General features: G+C 37.5%; 2 protein-coding genes across 2 annotated transcripts; both read left to right on the top strand.

Moving 5' to 3' along the window:
- Positions 1–1073: 1073 nt before the first annotated feature.
- LOC113469988 lies at positions 1074–5899 on the top strand. Its single transcript, XM_026828093.1, has 5 exons — positions 1074–1084; positions 3991–4148; positions 4538–4755; positions 5047–5189; positions 5737–5899. Exons 1-5 carry the CDS (start codon positions 1074–1076, stop codon positions 5897–5899), a joined length of 693 nt encoding a protein of 230 aa, XP_026683894.1.
- Positions 5900–11038: 5139 nt separating this feature from the next.
- LOC103515371 (nose resistant to fluoxetine protein 6-like) lies at positions 11039–13523 on the top strand. The gene is made up of 5 exons (XM_026828092.1): positions 11039–11043; positions 11133–11262; positions 12261–12450; positions 12622–12764; positions 13278–13523. The coding sequence occupies exons 1-5, from the start codon at positions 11039–11041 to the stop codon at positions 13497–13499; spliced, it is 690 nt and encodes a 229-aa protein (XP_026683893.1). The 3' UTR covers positions 13500–13523.
- The last annotated feature ends 3124 nt before the right edge of the window (positions 13524–16647 follow it).

The raw sequence follows: 16647 nt of genomic DNA, 5'->3' as shown, positions 1-16647 counted from the left end.
TGTTTGCCCAACAACTCCGGCTGGTTCCCCTACCTCAGAAAACGTCGCTCCCCTCTTCACCAAGGTCAGAATCTCATGGAAGATCAAGAGACCAGCGTGGCGTTCAAAATCAGACTGCAAACTGGTAAGTAAGGCAACGGGGCAACCCATTCAACAGGGCTAAATCCACCAGAAAACTTGACTGAAAATACATAGCAGTACCTTCCAAGAGCTGGTTTTCGGTTTCGATTGCAAATATTTCAAAGGGTTACTTTCTGGTGTTCTCGTGTTGACCCAGGACCTAAATCGGTCAAAAAAAATCCTTCTGTTCCGTTTCAGATACCCCCTGTACAAACTGTGTCGTGCTCAAAACCAACCGAGCCCTGTCTACAGGGTGGCTCATTCCGGTGTTCGTGTTGTCCACGGTATGCATACTGAGTGCCGCCTTCGTCTATCTTCTCGTGCAAATGTGCAAGCAGGAACGGAAGTACGTCGAGGTTTGGGGATGAGAATGAGTCACACGGTATTTGGAGTGAAAATATGAGTCACAGTAGCCCACACTTGTTCAAGCATGCTTGACAAGCGGCTTGTAAGCAAGAAGCTTGAACTTTTGCGGCGGAAAAAAACTCACAGGCAGCCTAAAATGTCGCCTGTCGCTTGATGAAAATTCTTCAACAGTTTTAAATAAAAAGGAACTAGGTTCTTAATATTTTAAACTCTGAACTCACAGATGATAAAATGTACACGTAAATTGACGTGGGATGTAGATAGACTACTTTGTTATCTTTAGTTAAAGCCCGTTCACACTTGTCGTTCGGGAAAAAAATCATGTCGTGTGTAGTGTGAACACTTTCGTTTAAATTACATTGCCTACAGCACATTCGGGAAAAAGTCGGATGAAACTCACGACAAGTGTGAATAGGCTCTTATTCTTTCTTATTTTCCTCTTCTCCTTCTCGATCGTCAGACAGTTGCCACTTCATAGTGCCCAAATACCATAAGGAGATGCAGTCACACCCACCATAGTCTCTAATCCTGCACTTACGATATCTCCACTAATACCCCCCACTTCTAGTGAAACTCTATCTTAATACATGGCTGCATGGTAAGTAAGGGATCTCTCCAATCGGAGGCAGCTTCCTACTTTATGTCCAAGAGTTCCTCTTGAGTTGTGATTGGGACTTTAAAGTTGATCATGAAGATTAACCTCACGCGCAAGATCTGCGTGAAAAATCTAAATCACTTATGACTAGCTTCCTGTAGCAATTAGGAATCCTTAGGGTATAAATTCTAAGGAGCTAAGCAAAAGAAAATCTGTATTTTTCTTTCAAAAACCATTTCCTCTTTTCGCCACCTTGGATTTCCAATGGTTCAGTACAGGCACTACCACGCCAAAAAAGGGGAAATGAGCTTCAGAAGAGGTAAAATCGTCTCAGTTAACCTTCGTGTTAACTTGGACGGGCGCCCGAACGATTTTTCTCCCGAGGACTTTTCGCCACCTTGGATTTCCAATGGTTCAGTACAGGCACTACCACGCCAAAAAAGGGGAAATGAGCTTCAGAAGAGGGGAAATCGTCTCAGTTTCCAAAAGGAAAATGCGACAAAAGCGAGATTAGACCCAAACCTTCGTGTTAACTTGGACGGGCGCCCGAACGATTTTTCTCCCGAGGAATTTTCGCCACCTTGGATTTCCAATGGTTCAGTACAGGCACTACCACGCCAAAAAAGGGGAAATGAGCTTCAGAAGAGGGGAAATCGTCCCAGTTTCCAAAAGGAAAATGCGACAAAAGCGAGATTAGACCCAAACCTTCGTGTTAACTTGGACGGGTGCCCGAACGATTTTTCTCCCGAGGAAGGTCTATAAATGGAACCTTATGTACGACTTCTTAAACCTATAAAATATACGAGACCTTATTTAGACTGCTGGGGTAAAGGGACTTTTTTCAGTCTCATTCGAGCAGGATAAATTCCCGAGGACGGTCTATAAATGGAACCTTAAGTACGAGTTCTTAAACCTATAAAATATACGAGACCTTGTTTAGACTGCTGGGGTAAAGGGACTTTTCAGTCTCATTCGAGCAGGATAAACAAGGTATATTCTATAAATCCGGCCCTCTTCATAGCCCGAAGTGTCAATCGACAAATCTAGAGCTCGGATCTCCGGAGGAGTTTGGGTAATAAACTTGGCCTCTCTCTGTTCCGCTCAGTGAGTACCAAAATCAATCATACGGTTCCTCATTGGAACTGGTGACTGGGAAACTTCGGCACAGGTTGGAGGGATAGCACGTTGCTCGCATGAGGAAACAGGAAAACCACACCTTGCATCCGCTCAGTGAGTACCAAAATCAATCATACGGTTCCTCATTGGAACTGGTGACTGGGAAACTTCGGCACAGGTTGGAGGGATAGCACTTTGCTCGCATGAGGAAACAGGAAAACCACACCTTGCGAATAGAATAGAATATACCCTGTTTATACTGCCAGAATGAAACTGAAATGTCCCTCAAATAGACGTGGACCACAAGAGATCTCGCGCCCACAGTGATCTTTTAAACGCCGTTACGCCACCCATCGGCCCATCCCATGTTTGCCAAAATACAATACACACGCTCAAAAAAGAGGTGATGCTACCTAACACTTTAAAATATTGCACTTTGCAAATTGCACCAACTGTCAAAATTTGGCAACAAAATCAATCAGGTACCTACGAGAACATTTGCAAATTGCAAAACATCTTCGTGGAATGGCCCATCACACATAAGATCGGATGCCACCAGAATCGTTCGAGTTGATAACAAAGCTCCATGCTCCCGATCCCATTTCGCCAGGGAGAGAGAGCATTAGGTTGAGAATCAGATATGAGTTATGATCTAGAAATAGGAAACGAGAGATGATCAAGATAATCTTTATGACGATTTGTAACAGATTTCAATGCAAATCACCAGCGCACATTTGCAGGCCCGGAACTTAGAGCATCTCAGGGCCCCGGAGAGATTTTGTTCCTTTCTGGGTTACCATCTTGCAATTTTGCCCTGATATTTCTAGCAAATTCCGCTTAACATTAAATGTGATGGTTCTCAAGAACATCAAACTTTTGCTAAATTTATTTCAAGAAGATTCCCCGCCCTAACGCTTCTCAAAACTCTGCAAAAATAAACTTGATCTTGTAAATATGTAGATTCAAAGAATTAATTCTAAAATCTTTTAATAGTTGGAGAACCAAAGTCGACTTTGATAAATTTTGTTAGGTAAACATGGGATCATATCCCTTATCTTGCCAAGATAAGGGTTCATAAGTGCACTAATAACATAATTATGTAGATACCTAAATAGGCTCTCAAAATAATGATTGAGATAATGGGAATAAAAATGAAAAAGCCCCTGAAACCATTCATTCACATCGAACCAATCCAAAGAGTTTAATTACGGTGGACAGGTGCACCGGATTAAACGTGAACTCAAAACCAAAACCAATTCATCAACTCAAGAAACGTTGCACGGTTCATCTCTTCAACCGTTTCCGTCATCGCTTTAGCCATTTCCGCCCGAACGTTGAGATCAAGTTCATTAATGCGGACATTTTTCGTGTATTCCGTGAACTCATTGTTTAAATTTAAATCTAAACTAGGTAGGTATGAGGGCAATGAAAGTAAATCTGGGATCAAGTCCATCAATGCGGACATTTTTTGTGTATTCCCTGAAGCCATTGTTTAAATCTGAACTATGAGGGTAATGAAAGTAAATCTGGATAGAAGGCATTCTTGACCCCTATTGTTGGTTGATTGTTTCAAATGAAATAGATCGTAGAGCCGCTTCTAGTGTTCAATCAACCCTGGAAACATGGTTTTTTTTATTTCATACAAAAACTCGACTTCCGGATACCTACATAGATATAGACTTCATTTCCAATTTTAGAAGAAGCAAAAGAAAAAACAATAAGGTTCCTAAAATGAATCCTAACTAGGTATTGTAGGTACTGATGTGATTTGTCTCCAATACTCTTTTACCCAGCAGCTATTCAGTGCCCACGTTCACGCCAACACCAAGTTTCGCCAGCCTTCCTCCGCTGAGCTATACGCCCAAGTCCACCGTATCTAGCTTCGATGGATTCTTTGGGTCCGTTAATCCGGTGACGAATACTTTGGTTCCGTTCGATGTTCAAGTTAAGGGTAAGTGAACCTTTAGTCTTGAAATACTACTCCGGTGTTTTATTATTATTATTTATTTATTTTAAGTTAAGGTGGGTCCACAAATAGTCGATCCACGTCGACAGAACCGTCCTCACTGCCTCGACAAAATAGATTCAATTATGTTTGGACACACCTTTAGAACGAAATCACTATTTCGTTCTATGGGATTCAATCTTACAATTCCCTGCCTAATAAACAAGTAGGTACCTAGTTAAGTATGTTCCTAATTTTTGAGGAATAAAAATATGTTAAAGTTAAGCCAAAATGCCGAACATGCCTAGTAGAAGTTCCCACAAATCCACAAAGAAGTACTCGTACACAGCGTAATAAAAAGTAAACACAACCTGTTTCCTTCTCTCCTCCGACAGACGTAATGTGCTACCGCAGTTCCAACCACAGCAAGTTCATCGCCACCTTCCTCACATCTCAGTTCATTCTCAACTCACCCGTAATAGAAGACGCTGAAAGAGGCGTGGCCTGTGATGTCACCCAACTGGACAGCTATCGGTTCCAGGTCGACTTCAATTCGGACGACACGATGACCGCGTGCGGGATTCGAACCTGTGCCTCGGAGGTGGACAATGACGTAAGTTACTAGCAGATATAATTATTGTATTTCTATGTAAATATACCCCCACCCCCACCTATCAATAAAAGAAACTGCTTTTTTTATACTGCTCAAGTGAGACTAATGAGTCTCTCCATCTTCCCCAAAACTATTAAAAGCGTTCTAAATGTCAACAGCAGTAAGTACCTACACTTTCGAATTTAACATGATTACCCAAAAGCTCATTAGGTCTTCTAAAAAAGTTCCCCAAAATGAGGAAGACAATTTACATCGCCTATAATCCATCCCATCGCTTACTCCTGTTTTCAGCTGCTTTGTGTCACCATTCGGTTCCCCGTGACCCGGGGTCTACGCCAACTAACTGATACTGTGGTGACGATCCAGTGTCAACCTCTGCCACCTAGCCAATCACAAACCAAACAGATATCGCTGAAACCGGTCCAGAAAGCTAAGTAAGAACCTTGGATCAGGATTTATTCCTTATTGTGGCTTCATCTCACTTAATTGATATTGACAAAGTATTTGGGCTACAAAGTAGGTACAACCTTTGTTGCTGTTGGGGTGAAAATACTCCAGTGTCGTTCAGCAGCTATGATAGCACGTTGAATGCACCAGTTCTCAACGGATCACGGAAGTTGAGCAAAGTTTTGCGTGGTTACTGGTTAGTATCAGGATAGGTGACCATCTCTCCAATGGATACGTCCGAATAGTCCGAAACTGAGCAAACTGATGCATTCAACGCTGCCTTGTATTGTTCTCGGAACGACTGGCTTTTTCCTATCCTGTCTTCTTTCTCTCTTCGATTTGGGGACGATATGACCTTAGCAGTTACAGACTCTATCTAATCAAACTTCTTCGAAAAAAAAAAAATAATTTCAATGCTATGCAGGGAAAATTAATGCTGTTGTATCTGACTAGTAAAAACTGGTGCATTCAAGTTGTAATGTAGCTGAATACCCTCTCTCTGAGAACACCCTTTCCTTCTGTTCCTCCCCACAGGGAAGCTCGAAATCTGGGTGCACTTCTCTCCGACACCAAACCCATCGAGATGCACTCAGATCTCAACCTCTACCGTAAAGGACCCTCCGGTCCACCCTTAATAATACCTGGAACAAAGCTTACAAAACACAAACGTACAAACCTAATCGGCTTAGTAGTGTAAGCTAATCTGCTTCTATGAAGAGGGGCCTAACTGTACGTGTTTATAGAGGAAACCCACCACAGGAGAAGTGGTAATACAAACATATGTCTGGATTATTCCTATGTACTTGTCTGTACTTACCTGTAAATAATAGGTACCACACCCCCTTCCGAGCACGAAGTTGCGAGTATAGTTAGGTACATATATGTAATTTCGATAGCAAATGTACATATTTCAACGGGTTACTTTCTGTTGTTCTCGTGTTGAGGTATTGTGTTGAGGTACAAATGGGAGGTATTGTGTCTCTTCTTGCCCACCTGATGAGAAACTTAATGCTACGGCCGCTACGGGATAGGCAAATGGGCATGCTAGGGCACAGACCACAAGAGCCTAATGTAGCAGTTGATACATTGTTACATAAAACTCTGCATAGTATGTTAAGCGGGGAACGACTGTTATGACAAGCCTTTATGCTTAACACAATCATTAAAATTCCTTATAATTATTTGTGAAATTTCGTCAAAATTGGACAAACTGTTCGAAAGTATTGATGGGCCCGCAGCAAATTGAAGCTTGAGACTCACTTCTTTCATAATACCTACCCCACCTATTTATTGAAGGTAGGTCTACCTACATGTGACTTGTAATTATGTAGGATGATGAAAAATAAAACCTATGTTTTTATACAAATGGGATAAATAATGAAACCTTATAAAAAGTTATGCCTACTTCATGCCTATAGGGAAACGAGCTTCAGAAGAGGGGATATTCCGAAAAAAAATAATGTTTTGCAATGTTGACTATTCCAGGACCTACTGACCTATATTTCGATTTTTACTTTCTATTACTAATTACTATTTATTTTATTTTTTACCACTAAGAAAAGTAATCTGAGACTTCTGTGAGAAACCTTTGAAATGGGAAAAAAAACACCGAGTTAGAAGTGCAAATACAAATGGAAATAATATTCTTGTATATTTTTCGTTTTTCTTGTATATGGTAGGTGATAGTAACTAGGTATAGTTGTATCGAGTAAAGGTAATTTATTTACAAAATTAAATATCAATAAAAACATTTCTCCATTTCAAAAGATGTAGGTAAAACAATAAAGTTATCAGAGATGCCTGCCTGTATATTCAAAGGCTTGGGTTGAATCCTACTTCCTGCATAAGATTGTACCCAAAATTTTCACATATGAGTTAGGCAGTAAAATAAAAAAATGCAATAGGAAATATTTTTATCAAAAAGGCTTGGGTTGAATCCTACTTCCTGCATAAGATTGTACCCAAAATTTTCACATATGAGTTAGGCAGTAAAATAAAAAAATGCAATGGGAAATATTTTTATCAATAAATAAAAAAAATATTCAAGCAATTGAAATATCAAATGACAATATGTATCAATTGAAAGAGTAAACCATTATCACCTGTACTTGGTCGTACATTTAGGGCCGAAACAGAGACTAAAATCAAGGGGGCGTGTCGATTGAGAAAGGCCCTTGATTTTTCGACAGCCCAGAACCCGTTCACGGGGGATTAAATCTGACCAGACGAAAGAGTCGAACCCTGGAACTCTGGAAGCTTATCCCATAATGATCCATAGTCCATAGTTAACGTGTGTCCCAACATTATTTCTTCTTCGTCAGGGGATGTGGACTAGGTAGAATGAATTCGATAAAAAAAAAAAAAAACAAAAACAAAAAAAAACGTTTGTGATTGATTTGTACTAGTTGATTTAGATTTTAGATGCTCTACAAAAAAATTGCTAAATTTTAAAAACTTCCAGAATCCGCTAAAAATTCAACTCATCTCAGAAGCCTTTCTCCTAAACCTACTAAGCAAATTGCACTACAAATTACCACTCATCAGTGGCTAGCGTCAAATCAAACAGTAAGAGCTGAAAAAAAACTCTGATCTTCTGATTTTCTACGACCACAATTTTAAGTACGAGGTCGAATTCTCAAATAAGAAGCAGTATAAAATCAAATTCTATGCTTCAATTGGGATTTGAACCCACGTCCTCTTTACCACACTCTTAGGTACCGCGGAGGAACTTACATAGTTGATCTTGCCACTGATGAAATTATCACAATCATTTTTCCTTAAGGCCCGTTCCCACTTCCCACTTGTCGTTCGGAAAAAAGTCGTATAATGTGTGGTGGCACACTCTCATTTAAATTCCATTGCCCGCAAGGACATTCGGAAAAAAGTCGGATGAAACTCGCGAACAGTGGGAACCGGCCTTTAACATACAAAACTACTTAAAACGTAAAATTGTCCACATAAAAAATATCTAAAAGAAAGTAAAAATTTCCAATGGTGAATTTTATGTAGTAATTTTAAAGCTTCATTTAACAATGACAATGTACAGACGAGTCTGAGGTGCTTCAAGAGGGAGCGAGGACAGTGTAAAATCGGACAAAGAGGCGAAAGAAAAGAAGGAAATAGAAATAGTATAAGGAGAGAGAAGAGGAGAAAATAATATAGATAGTGAGGAGAAAGAAGAGAAGAACCGATGGAAAAAGAGATAATAAATTTAAAAAGAAAAACCATGATGACGGTAGATGAGAGAGAGAGGGAGTCAGAGAGAGAGAGAGAGAGGGAGTCAGAGAGAGAGAGAGGGAGGGAGTCAGAGAGAGAGAGAAAAGAAAGAAAGAGAAGAACTGAAAAGAGATAAACAACTTTAAATGAGGGTAGATGAGAGAGAGAGAGGGAGGGAGGGAGGGAGTCAGAGAGAGAGAGACGAACAGGAGAGAAAAGAGGAGAAGAACTGAAAAAAGATAAAAAAAACTTTGGAGAGAGAGAGAGCTTTATAAGTACGTGGGTGTGAAAACGATGGGAGAGGGAAAGAGAAGGGGCGAACAAAGAAAAGAGAAAGAAAATAGCTCGAAGCAAAGACTCAAAAAGATGAAATTGAAATTAAGAAGAAAGAGAAAAGTGGAAAATAAATTAAGCGAAAGAATAATACATGCAGAAGGAAAAGAGGAAGTAGAGGGGAGAGTGTGATTGCAGAAAAAAAAGAGGAGAGAAAGGGGAAATTAAGACTATCTGAGAAAAGAGGGAGAGAATAATGAAAGGAAAGACTGGAATTAAAAAAAAAACACAGGATATTAGACAGAAAGAGATAGAAGGGACAGTGTAAGTTCAAAGGAAAATTAAGAAGGAGAAACAAAGAGAGAGAGAGAGAGAGAGAGAGAGGAAGAAGAAAAGAAGAGAAGAAAGAGTGTGAGTGTAGAAAATGGAGAGAGAGAGAGAACAGAATCCTTTCAAATTTCGACAGTAAACCTGCAGCCACTATTGCATTCTATAGATGTCATATCAAGCGAAAGGATGTTTTCTTGAACGCCGTGAATAAACCAACTAGAGGCGTAAGTAGGACTCGACGCGCGTACACCTGGGTAAAGGTAAAATTCCAAATTTCAATTTTGGTTCGGAAATTTAGGTTCAGCTTACGCAAGAAATACTAGTTAATATAAGCATAAAAGCCCATTAAATTCTGTTCTCTGCAAATCCACCAAGGATGTTCCCAAGGCGAAAATATTCCCCCAACACAAAGTAATTGATCTTATCTGGGTACATTTATCAATTTAATTGTTCCATGAGTCGTTGGAACTCTCAGTTGAAAGAAGATCCCCCAAGTTGCTGGTGGCGTTATGAATCTGGTGATAAATTCTTCCTCCGTGAAATATGCTAAAAAATTGGAATGTCTGAGTAAATACCACGTACAAGAATGAGTGGGCTAGAAAGGTGTTTAATAAAATTATTTTTTCATTTATTTTTTAAGTGAGGAAAAAATAACATAGGTACCTATTGTGGTTTTTTTTTTTTTTTTTTTTTTTTTTTTAATAAAAAAAAGCTCCTCACTTTAAGTTTGTAAAGGTAGGTATATGGTACCCTACCATTAGTACTTTTGACTTCTTGAGGCAAAAGCACAAGAGGGAGATTTTCCGAGAGAGAAAAATTCAGCTAGGTACGTATGATTAGGCCAGTTGTAAAATTACATCAACTCTTGACTTTGACAAGAAAATTCAGCTACAAAAGATTAAATAGCATGGGTATTTTCACGTCAAAAATATTCAAATTGATTGGATAGGTGGTATACCTAGATCCCTTAGGTATAGATTTAAGTGGATTTATAATTACATACCTACAATTAAATCGGAAAATTGGGTTACCTGTAAAAAGCGGAAAACATTTATCAAATAAAAAGTATCGCAAATTAAACGTGTTTCAAGGTACAATAGATATACGAGTACTAAAACAGCTCCTCTAAATAAGTAAAAAATATCTAAATACCTAAATAAATATATCTAGTTAACATCAATAAACATAAAAAAGAAATCAATGATTACCTACATTGATATCTACAGTACTTAGGTGTATCTAGAAGGTAAATAATAATAATTGAGTAGGTACCTATACAGGGTGTATCACAAAGCTATGTCAAACCGAAAACGGAAATCTTGACGTTCGCGCGCCTCCCGGCACGCTTGATCCAATGGAACCCCGACCAGTTTTCTGTGTCCCAAAAAACCGGCTCTATCCGATACACCCTGCAGTCTGGCTTAAATCTAAATAAAGGTGAGTAAAATGTAGTCTACACCAATCACAGTTTACAGGTAACTAATACAGAAGAGAGTAGTATAGGATCAGCATAAATCTAAATAAAGGTGAGTAAAATGTAGTCTACACCAATCACAGTTTACAGGTAACTAATACAGAAGAGAGTAGTATAGGATCAGCATGTCAAAGATCTTTATTATTAGGTATTATTATTATTTTAATTTTTTTTTCTCTGCTTCTTCTTTTTTCCGAGTTATAAATAGTGAACTACTCTTTTTAGTGGACTACTCAGTCAATGAGTCAGATCCTAAAACATGTAAAGCTATGTCCACACACAGTCGACGGCCGTTGATGTGGATCGACGTCGATCTACTATGTGTGGACATGGACACAGCTTGATACCACTAAGAGTAATGGTGAAATTGGCCAAAGCTAAATAACTACTAACTTTCAGATTCCCCTAATTTGCCAGTTTAGAAAGCAAGAGAAACTTGGGTTTTCCGTTCTCTGGTTATTTTTGATATCTATTCTGTAATGGGTATCTGATATCTTTCTTTCTTTCTTTTAGTGCTTATTTTTTACGTGTTTTATTACGCGTATGACGTAGGTACCAACTATCCTACTTAGTAGTAAGCTAGATTCGAATTACCCATGTTGATCCCAAATCAATTCCTTGTATCCTCTAATTACAGAGTATCTAAAATGTTCGACACTGCTGATTATTCTTACATCTTACCAACTCATAGACTGACCGTATATGCAATGGGGATTGCATTGGGATACCTCCTCAGGCACTGTGGACGTGACTTCAAATTAAAAAGTGTAAGAGCAAATATACCTGCCTATCAAATTAAAATAATCGATATGTAAATTCCTTTCCTTCTACGTCATACTAATTATATTTATCGGGTTTACTGGACCCAAAGGTAAGCAAAACCCCCTTATAATATCGTCGCTCAAAAAACAACAGAGCTTATCTTTTTTTTTTCCGAAACCAAGATTTTTGTAATTCTGAGGTAAGTCTCTACAATTCAGAGAAAACAGATTAACAAACCCCTCACTCAGGTCCGTCGCACATTGGAAGCATAGTCGAGATACTTTTTAAGTCTCCATCATTTTCATAGGTTTGGTATTTCAGGCGACTGACTACGCACTACTAAAAGTCGTGCGACCGTTATCTTCATTTTGCTGATTGGTTGTTGGGCGGTGTAGTTTTATAAGCAACGATAATAATACGGTAATCTCAATATTGCACTGAGTGATAGTACCTAGCTAGTTAGTTCAAATGAGCTTGGTTTAAAATGAGATCCGAATAGCAAATTTATAAAACAGATCAGTAACAGCTGTTGTGCATGGCTTAAACTGTTTTTAATGATTCCTCAACCACTCTCAACCCTGAAAAGAGCATTAAGGATCATAAGTATTTATGTTATTATATGCAGTTTGCACTTGTCAAAACATAGCCTCTGGGATTCTTATTTTATGGCATGGAAATTATGACGAGCTAAGGCCCAGTTCTACAGTCCAATGTTATGATGGGATGGACATTCTACGACACAGACCACGTGCGTCTAATGTAGCAGTTGTTCCATTGCTATGAAATAAAAACGGCTGTGAAACATTCATCTTTTTTTTTTTTTTTAACTAGTAGTTCTGGGAACTATAGACCTCACTTGGACTCTTTTGCCTCGCCCAGAATTTTAGTCAGTTAAAATTGAAGACTTAGGTTTATTCAATCAACCACTTGATCGAATGAACCTAAGTTTGGTTCACTTCAGTAAAACGAACAAAATCTTGAAGTCGTCTCTTCTGCATTTCAGTCCCACATCACTCTGGGTTGGTGTATAGCGTCGGGATTCCTGTACCAATCTGTCTTTATCCCAGCCAAGATGGGAGATATGAACTACACATACGACAGACTGGATGCCGCTAACTATGCAGCATTTGCTCCCATTACATGGTGTCTGGTGTTCATGTGGGTCATATTCCTGTCATATACTGGAAACGCAGGTAAGGTGGATTTTCCTTTCGGGAATCTTTCGGAATCGGAACTGTAGTTGCAACCAAAATCAGTTTTGGTCATACTGTAGGTACTCAAGGGTTGAGCTTCGCCTTTTTTTTTACTAAATAATGAATACGTTATATTTCGTTTGCTAATATTATGTCCCACTTAATTTCCAGGATTCCTAGGGAGACTCGCTTCCTGGAAAGTGTTCCTGGTTTGCACCAGGATATCCTACACATTCTATTTAACTCAGTTCCCTCTGTTCTTCTACAACGTTGGCACCATGAGAGGGGCCCAGCAATATTCGTTTGGTCTTTTGGTAAGTATTAACTGGCTTCTAAAGTAGACAAAGGAATTGTCTCGTTGTACCATTCTATTTAACTCAGTTCCCTCTGTTCTTCTACAACGTTGGCACCATGAGAGGGGCCCAGCAATATTCGTTTGGTCTTTTGGTAAGAATTAACTGGCTTCTAAAGTAGACAAAGGAATTGTCTCGTTGTAGAGTGAATACTATAAAAAATAATGATTAAGGAGCGCGGTAGCCCTCCGCCCCGCGAAGTCAAAACAGTTTGACATAATACTTTTGAACATAAATAAAGCTAGATAATATAATATAAAAAAAATCTCATCTATCTTTGAAGAAACTGGTAGGGTTCTCATGGCCGCTGCCGAGTTTTTCCGCTGAATAGCGAGGGATATGCTTTGAGTGAGGAATACAGTAAGAATAGTTAAAAGTAAGTGAAATCTTGGTCATAAACCTGGATGTTACTAACTTTTTTTTTTCTATTTATTAAAGTGTGCTAGCTAACAAATTCTTTGTTTTTGATTCCAGATCAATCTGAAAGAAACATTAGCGATAATCCTAGCATCTGTAATATTAACCCTGGCATTCGAGATGCCTTTCCAAAACATTCGTACTGCCCTGCTCAAATCTTCCGGTTCGAAACCCGCCGTACTGAGCAAACAAGAACAAAGTAGGCTGATAAACAACAACAATAACAACAACGCAGACAACAACAATGTTGTCGACAAGAAAGCCGTCAAATCACATTGACGATAGAAAACCATTTGTTGCCCTTGTAGATACATTTATGTATAGATTTTTTATTTATGTGTGATGACATATCACTTTAGATTTTAGTTCAAAACATGAAGTTCATCATTGAACATTCTGGATAAAGTTTCATTAATATTAACCCGTTTATTATGTATAGATTTTTTATTTATGTGTGATGACATATCACTTTAGATTTTAGTTCAAAACATGAAGTTCATCATTGAACATTCTGGATGAAGTTTCATTAATATTAACCCGTTTGGACTGTACTCACTCCAAGGACGTGACCTTATTGAAGTGATGTGGGTCAGGAATTAGCTGGTCTTTTAGCAGGCCATACAGGTTCAAAAAGAGACCTGTGGGCTTTTTGGGCATGACCCAAGAGACCTAGTAAATTGTTAATGTGTTAGGCTCACTCCAAGGACGTGACCTTATTGAAGTGATGTGGGTCAGGAATTAGCTGGTCTTTTAGCAGGCCATACAGGTTCAAAAAGAGACCGGTGGGCTTTTTGGGCATGACCCAAGAGACCTAGTAATATGTTAAATGTGTTAGTTCCCGTTTGTTAAATTCCTATGCGGAAGCACTTTCATTTCATGTCATCGCTACGTTTCATGCGGAAACATGCCACCATGTTTTATGTAGTTTTCCCTATTATCACTTCATTTTAGGAAGACCTACTTTTCTCCCAATAAAATTAGTTGAAGTCAAGTGGGTTTAACATTACATAGTTTGACGTTCCCATTTTTAGGTAAAAATTGCCGCGAAGTGTGTTCAATCCCATTTGAAGACTAGGCATTACTTTACCTAGATTTGATGTTCATCCTACCTGGTTCTCTACATACATAGTTTGACGTTCCCATTTTTAGGTAAAAATTGCCGCGAAGTGTGTTCAATCCCATTTGAAGACTAGGCATTACTTTACCTAGATCTGATGTTCATCCTACCTGGTTCTCTACAAGTTGCTTACAACCAACTTCTTTTATACGTTACCGTTCTCGACACATTTGGACGATGAAGTCAATGTACGAGTATTATTAGTCAGAATGAATATTTACCGAATTGTATTCATACCATTTTATTTATTTATTTTACATGTTTAAGTTCCATACTTAATTTTCCTTTCTTGCAAAGCTCAGTGAAGATTTTTCACTTGAAATTTTGTGAATTCTATTTGATAGGAGATCACGACAATAGTTTTATTTGAATTTTTGAAGCTTGGAATGTTGTAGTAAGAACGTAACCACTAGGCGTACTTTATGAAGGCATTTCTATGGTCATCAGCTATTTGAGCCCTATGTCACTGTGACCTGATTAGATCTTTTGTCACTACCACTTAACCTTTAGAGATCGACATATTTTACATCGAGCTGTTTACCAAGCAACCATGTTAATCCCTAAATCAGGAGATGGATGTATTATGTTGCGTGTAAAATTTCAATATTATGATATTGAAACTTTTCAATGAGCTTTGCCTTAGTATACCATGTAAATATAAGTCTCATAAGATCTCATACTCCTTAGCCAATCTCACAGAATGGTTCTCAAAATTAGTAAAATGAGAATCACTAGCGAAGCTACTAAAAGCAAACATCTTGAACAAAGTCAAATTTCGATTATATCAAATAACCTGATTATTTGATATTCTAAAGATATTTCAGGAAAGAGTGTAATCGCTAGTGGTTGACACATTCTGGAGAAAGCCTATTGAGTATCGAGTCTTATATTATAAAGAAAATAATTAAAGAGTTGTTTTTTTTTTTATTGAACCAAGTCAAATTTCGATTATATCAAATAACCTGATTATTTGATATTCTAAAGATATTTCAGGAAAGAGTGTAATCGCTAGTGGGTGACACATTCTGGAGAAAGCCTATTGAGTATCGAGTCTTATATTATAAAGAAAATAATTAAAGAGTTGTTTTTTTTTATATATATCTTTTTCTTTTTTCCCGAGTAATACCTATGAATAACGATAACCACAAACTAAAAGCGAAAAATCAATCGGTCGGTAACCCAAGTATCTTACTTAATCCTAAATCAGAAAATCAAGACGTAATGAAAACTTATCAGAGTTCAAATAATAAATATATATGTAAATATATTAGTAAATAATAATTATTCATGTTCATTTGGTTTCAAAACCGAGAAAAAATCAAATCGAAAACGAAAGTAAACTCAGAACTCCAAAGTTAATTAATAATAAATAAATACATCACATAGGAATGCTGTTTTATATTATTTTTCAAAATTTTAACTATATGATAATTATGTATTTTTTAGTTTACAAATCAACACAACTAAAAGAAGAGACACGATGGTCAATTCCCTACTGAAAACACCATAATGCAGAAATAAATTAAACTTTGTTAAGAAGACAACGAATGAAGTCTTAAATCTCAACATCAAATGCTTCAATGATAACAGCACTGAGGGTAAAATATGAAATTTCAAACAAAATCTTTTTCGTCAATAATTCGGCAATCTTTTACTATAATGTCAAAGGTGAAAATTGACGAATGTACTAAAAATTGAATTTCCATTAAATTTTAGCCTAGAGGGTATTTTGTTTCCTTCAAATTAATTGATATTATTATTGTTGGGCTTGGTCATATTATTACATCTTACATTCATTAAAAGCATTTGATGTTGAAAGATAAATAAAAAAAAAAAAAACAAGTGGACAGAAAGGGATACTTTTCAATTCAAAGCTAATCTATACACTCGTAGCTCAAAATCAAAGTAATATTTTCTTCACTGCGAGAAAGAACGTAGGTCGGATTCACATTGCAAATGATATCATAGGAAGGATAAGTATAATGTGAATGTAACTAAGAAAAACGTTGTATTGGATGAGTACAAGTAAAACGTGTCTTACGATCCGAATTTAATGAAAAACTTAAATAATGGAGAAAGTTTACAGCAACTATCAAATTATAACATAAAAACAAATAAAAATCGAACAAGATGAAAATAAAATAATTGTATAAACATCGATATTTTAAAAAGCAAAATATAAATAAATTATTTTTCGGGAAGTAGTTCAAACATGTGATTAATTGCAACGGAAACATAATTTTTAATCTACATCACACCAAAAGATATTCAAGATTCAAAATTAAAATCTAGGTACTTTATCAGAGAGGA

This window comes from Diaphorina citri, unplaced genomic scaffold, assembly GCF_000475195.1.
Source record: "Diaphorina citri unplaced genomic scaffold, Diaci psyllid genome assembly version 1.1 scaffold1327, whole genome shotgun sequence".
Classification (NCBI taxonomy): Eukaryota; Metazoa; Arthropoda; class Insecta; order Hemiptera; family Psyllidae; genus Diaphorina; species Diaphorina citri.
Note: the sequence above shows the minus strand (reverse complement) of the source record. Positions and strands in the feature narration are given on the sequence as shown.

Excerpts from the sequence above, each read along its gene's own strand:
- LOC103515371 (XM_026828092.1), top strand. Across the intron at positions 12,451-12,621 it reads GTCATATACTGGAAACGCAG|GATTCCTAGGGAGACTCGCT; the intron begins GTAAGGTGGATT and ends CTTAATTTCCAG. Across the intron at positions 12,765-13,277 it reads AATATTCGTTTGGTCTTTTG|ATCAATCTGAAAGAAACATT; the intron begins GTAAGTATTAAC and ends TTTTGATTCCAG.
- LOC113469988 (XM_026828093.1), top strand. Across the intron at positions 4,149-4,537 it reads GTTCGATGTTCAAGTTAAGG|ACGTAATGTGCTACCGCAGT; the intron begins GTAAGTGAACCT and ends CTCCTCCGACAG. Across the intron at positions 4,756-5,046 it reads CCTCGGAGGTGGACAATGAC|CTGCTTTGTGTCACCATTCG; the intron begins GTAAGTTACTAG and ends TCCTGTTTTCAG.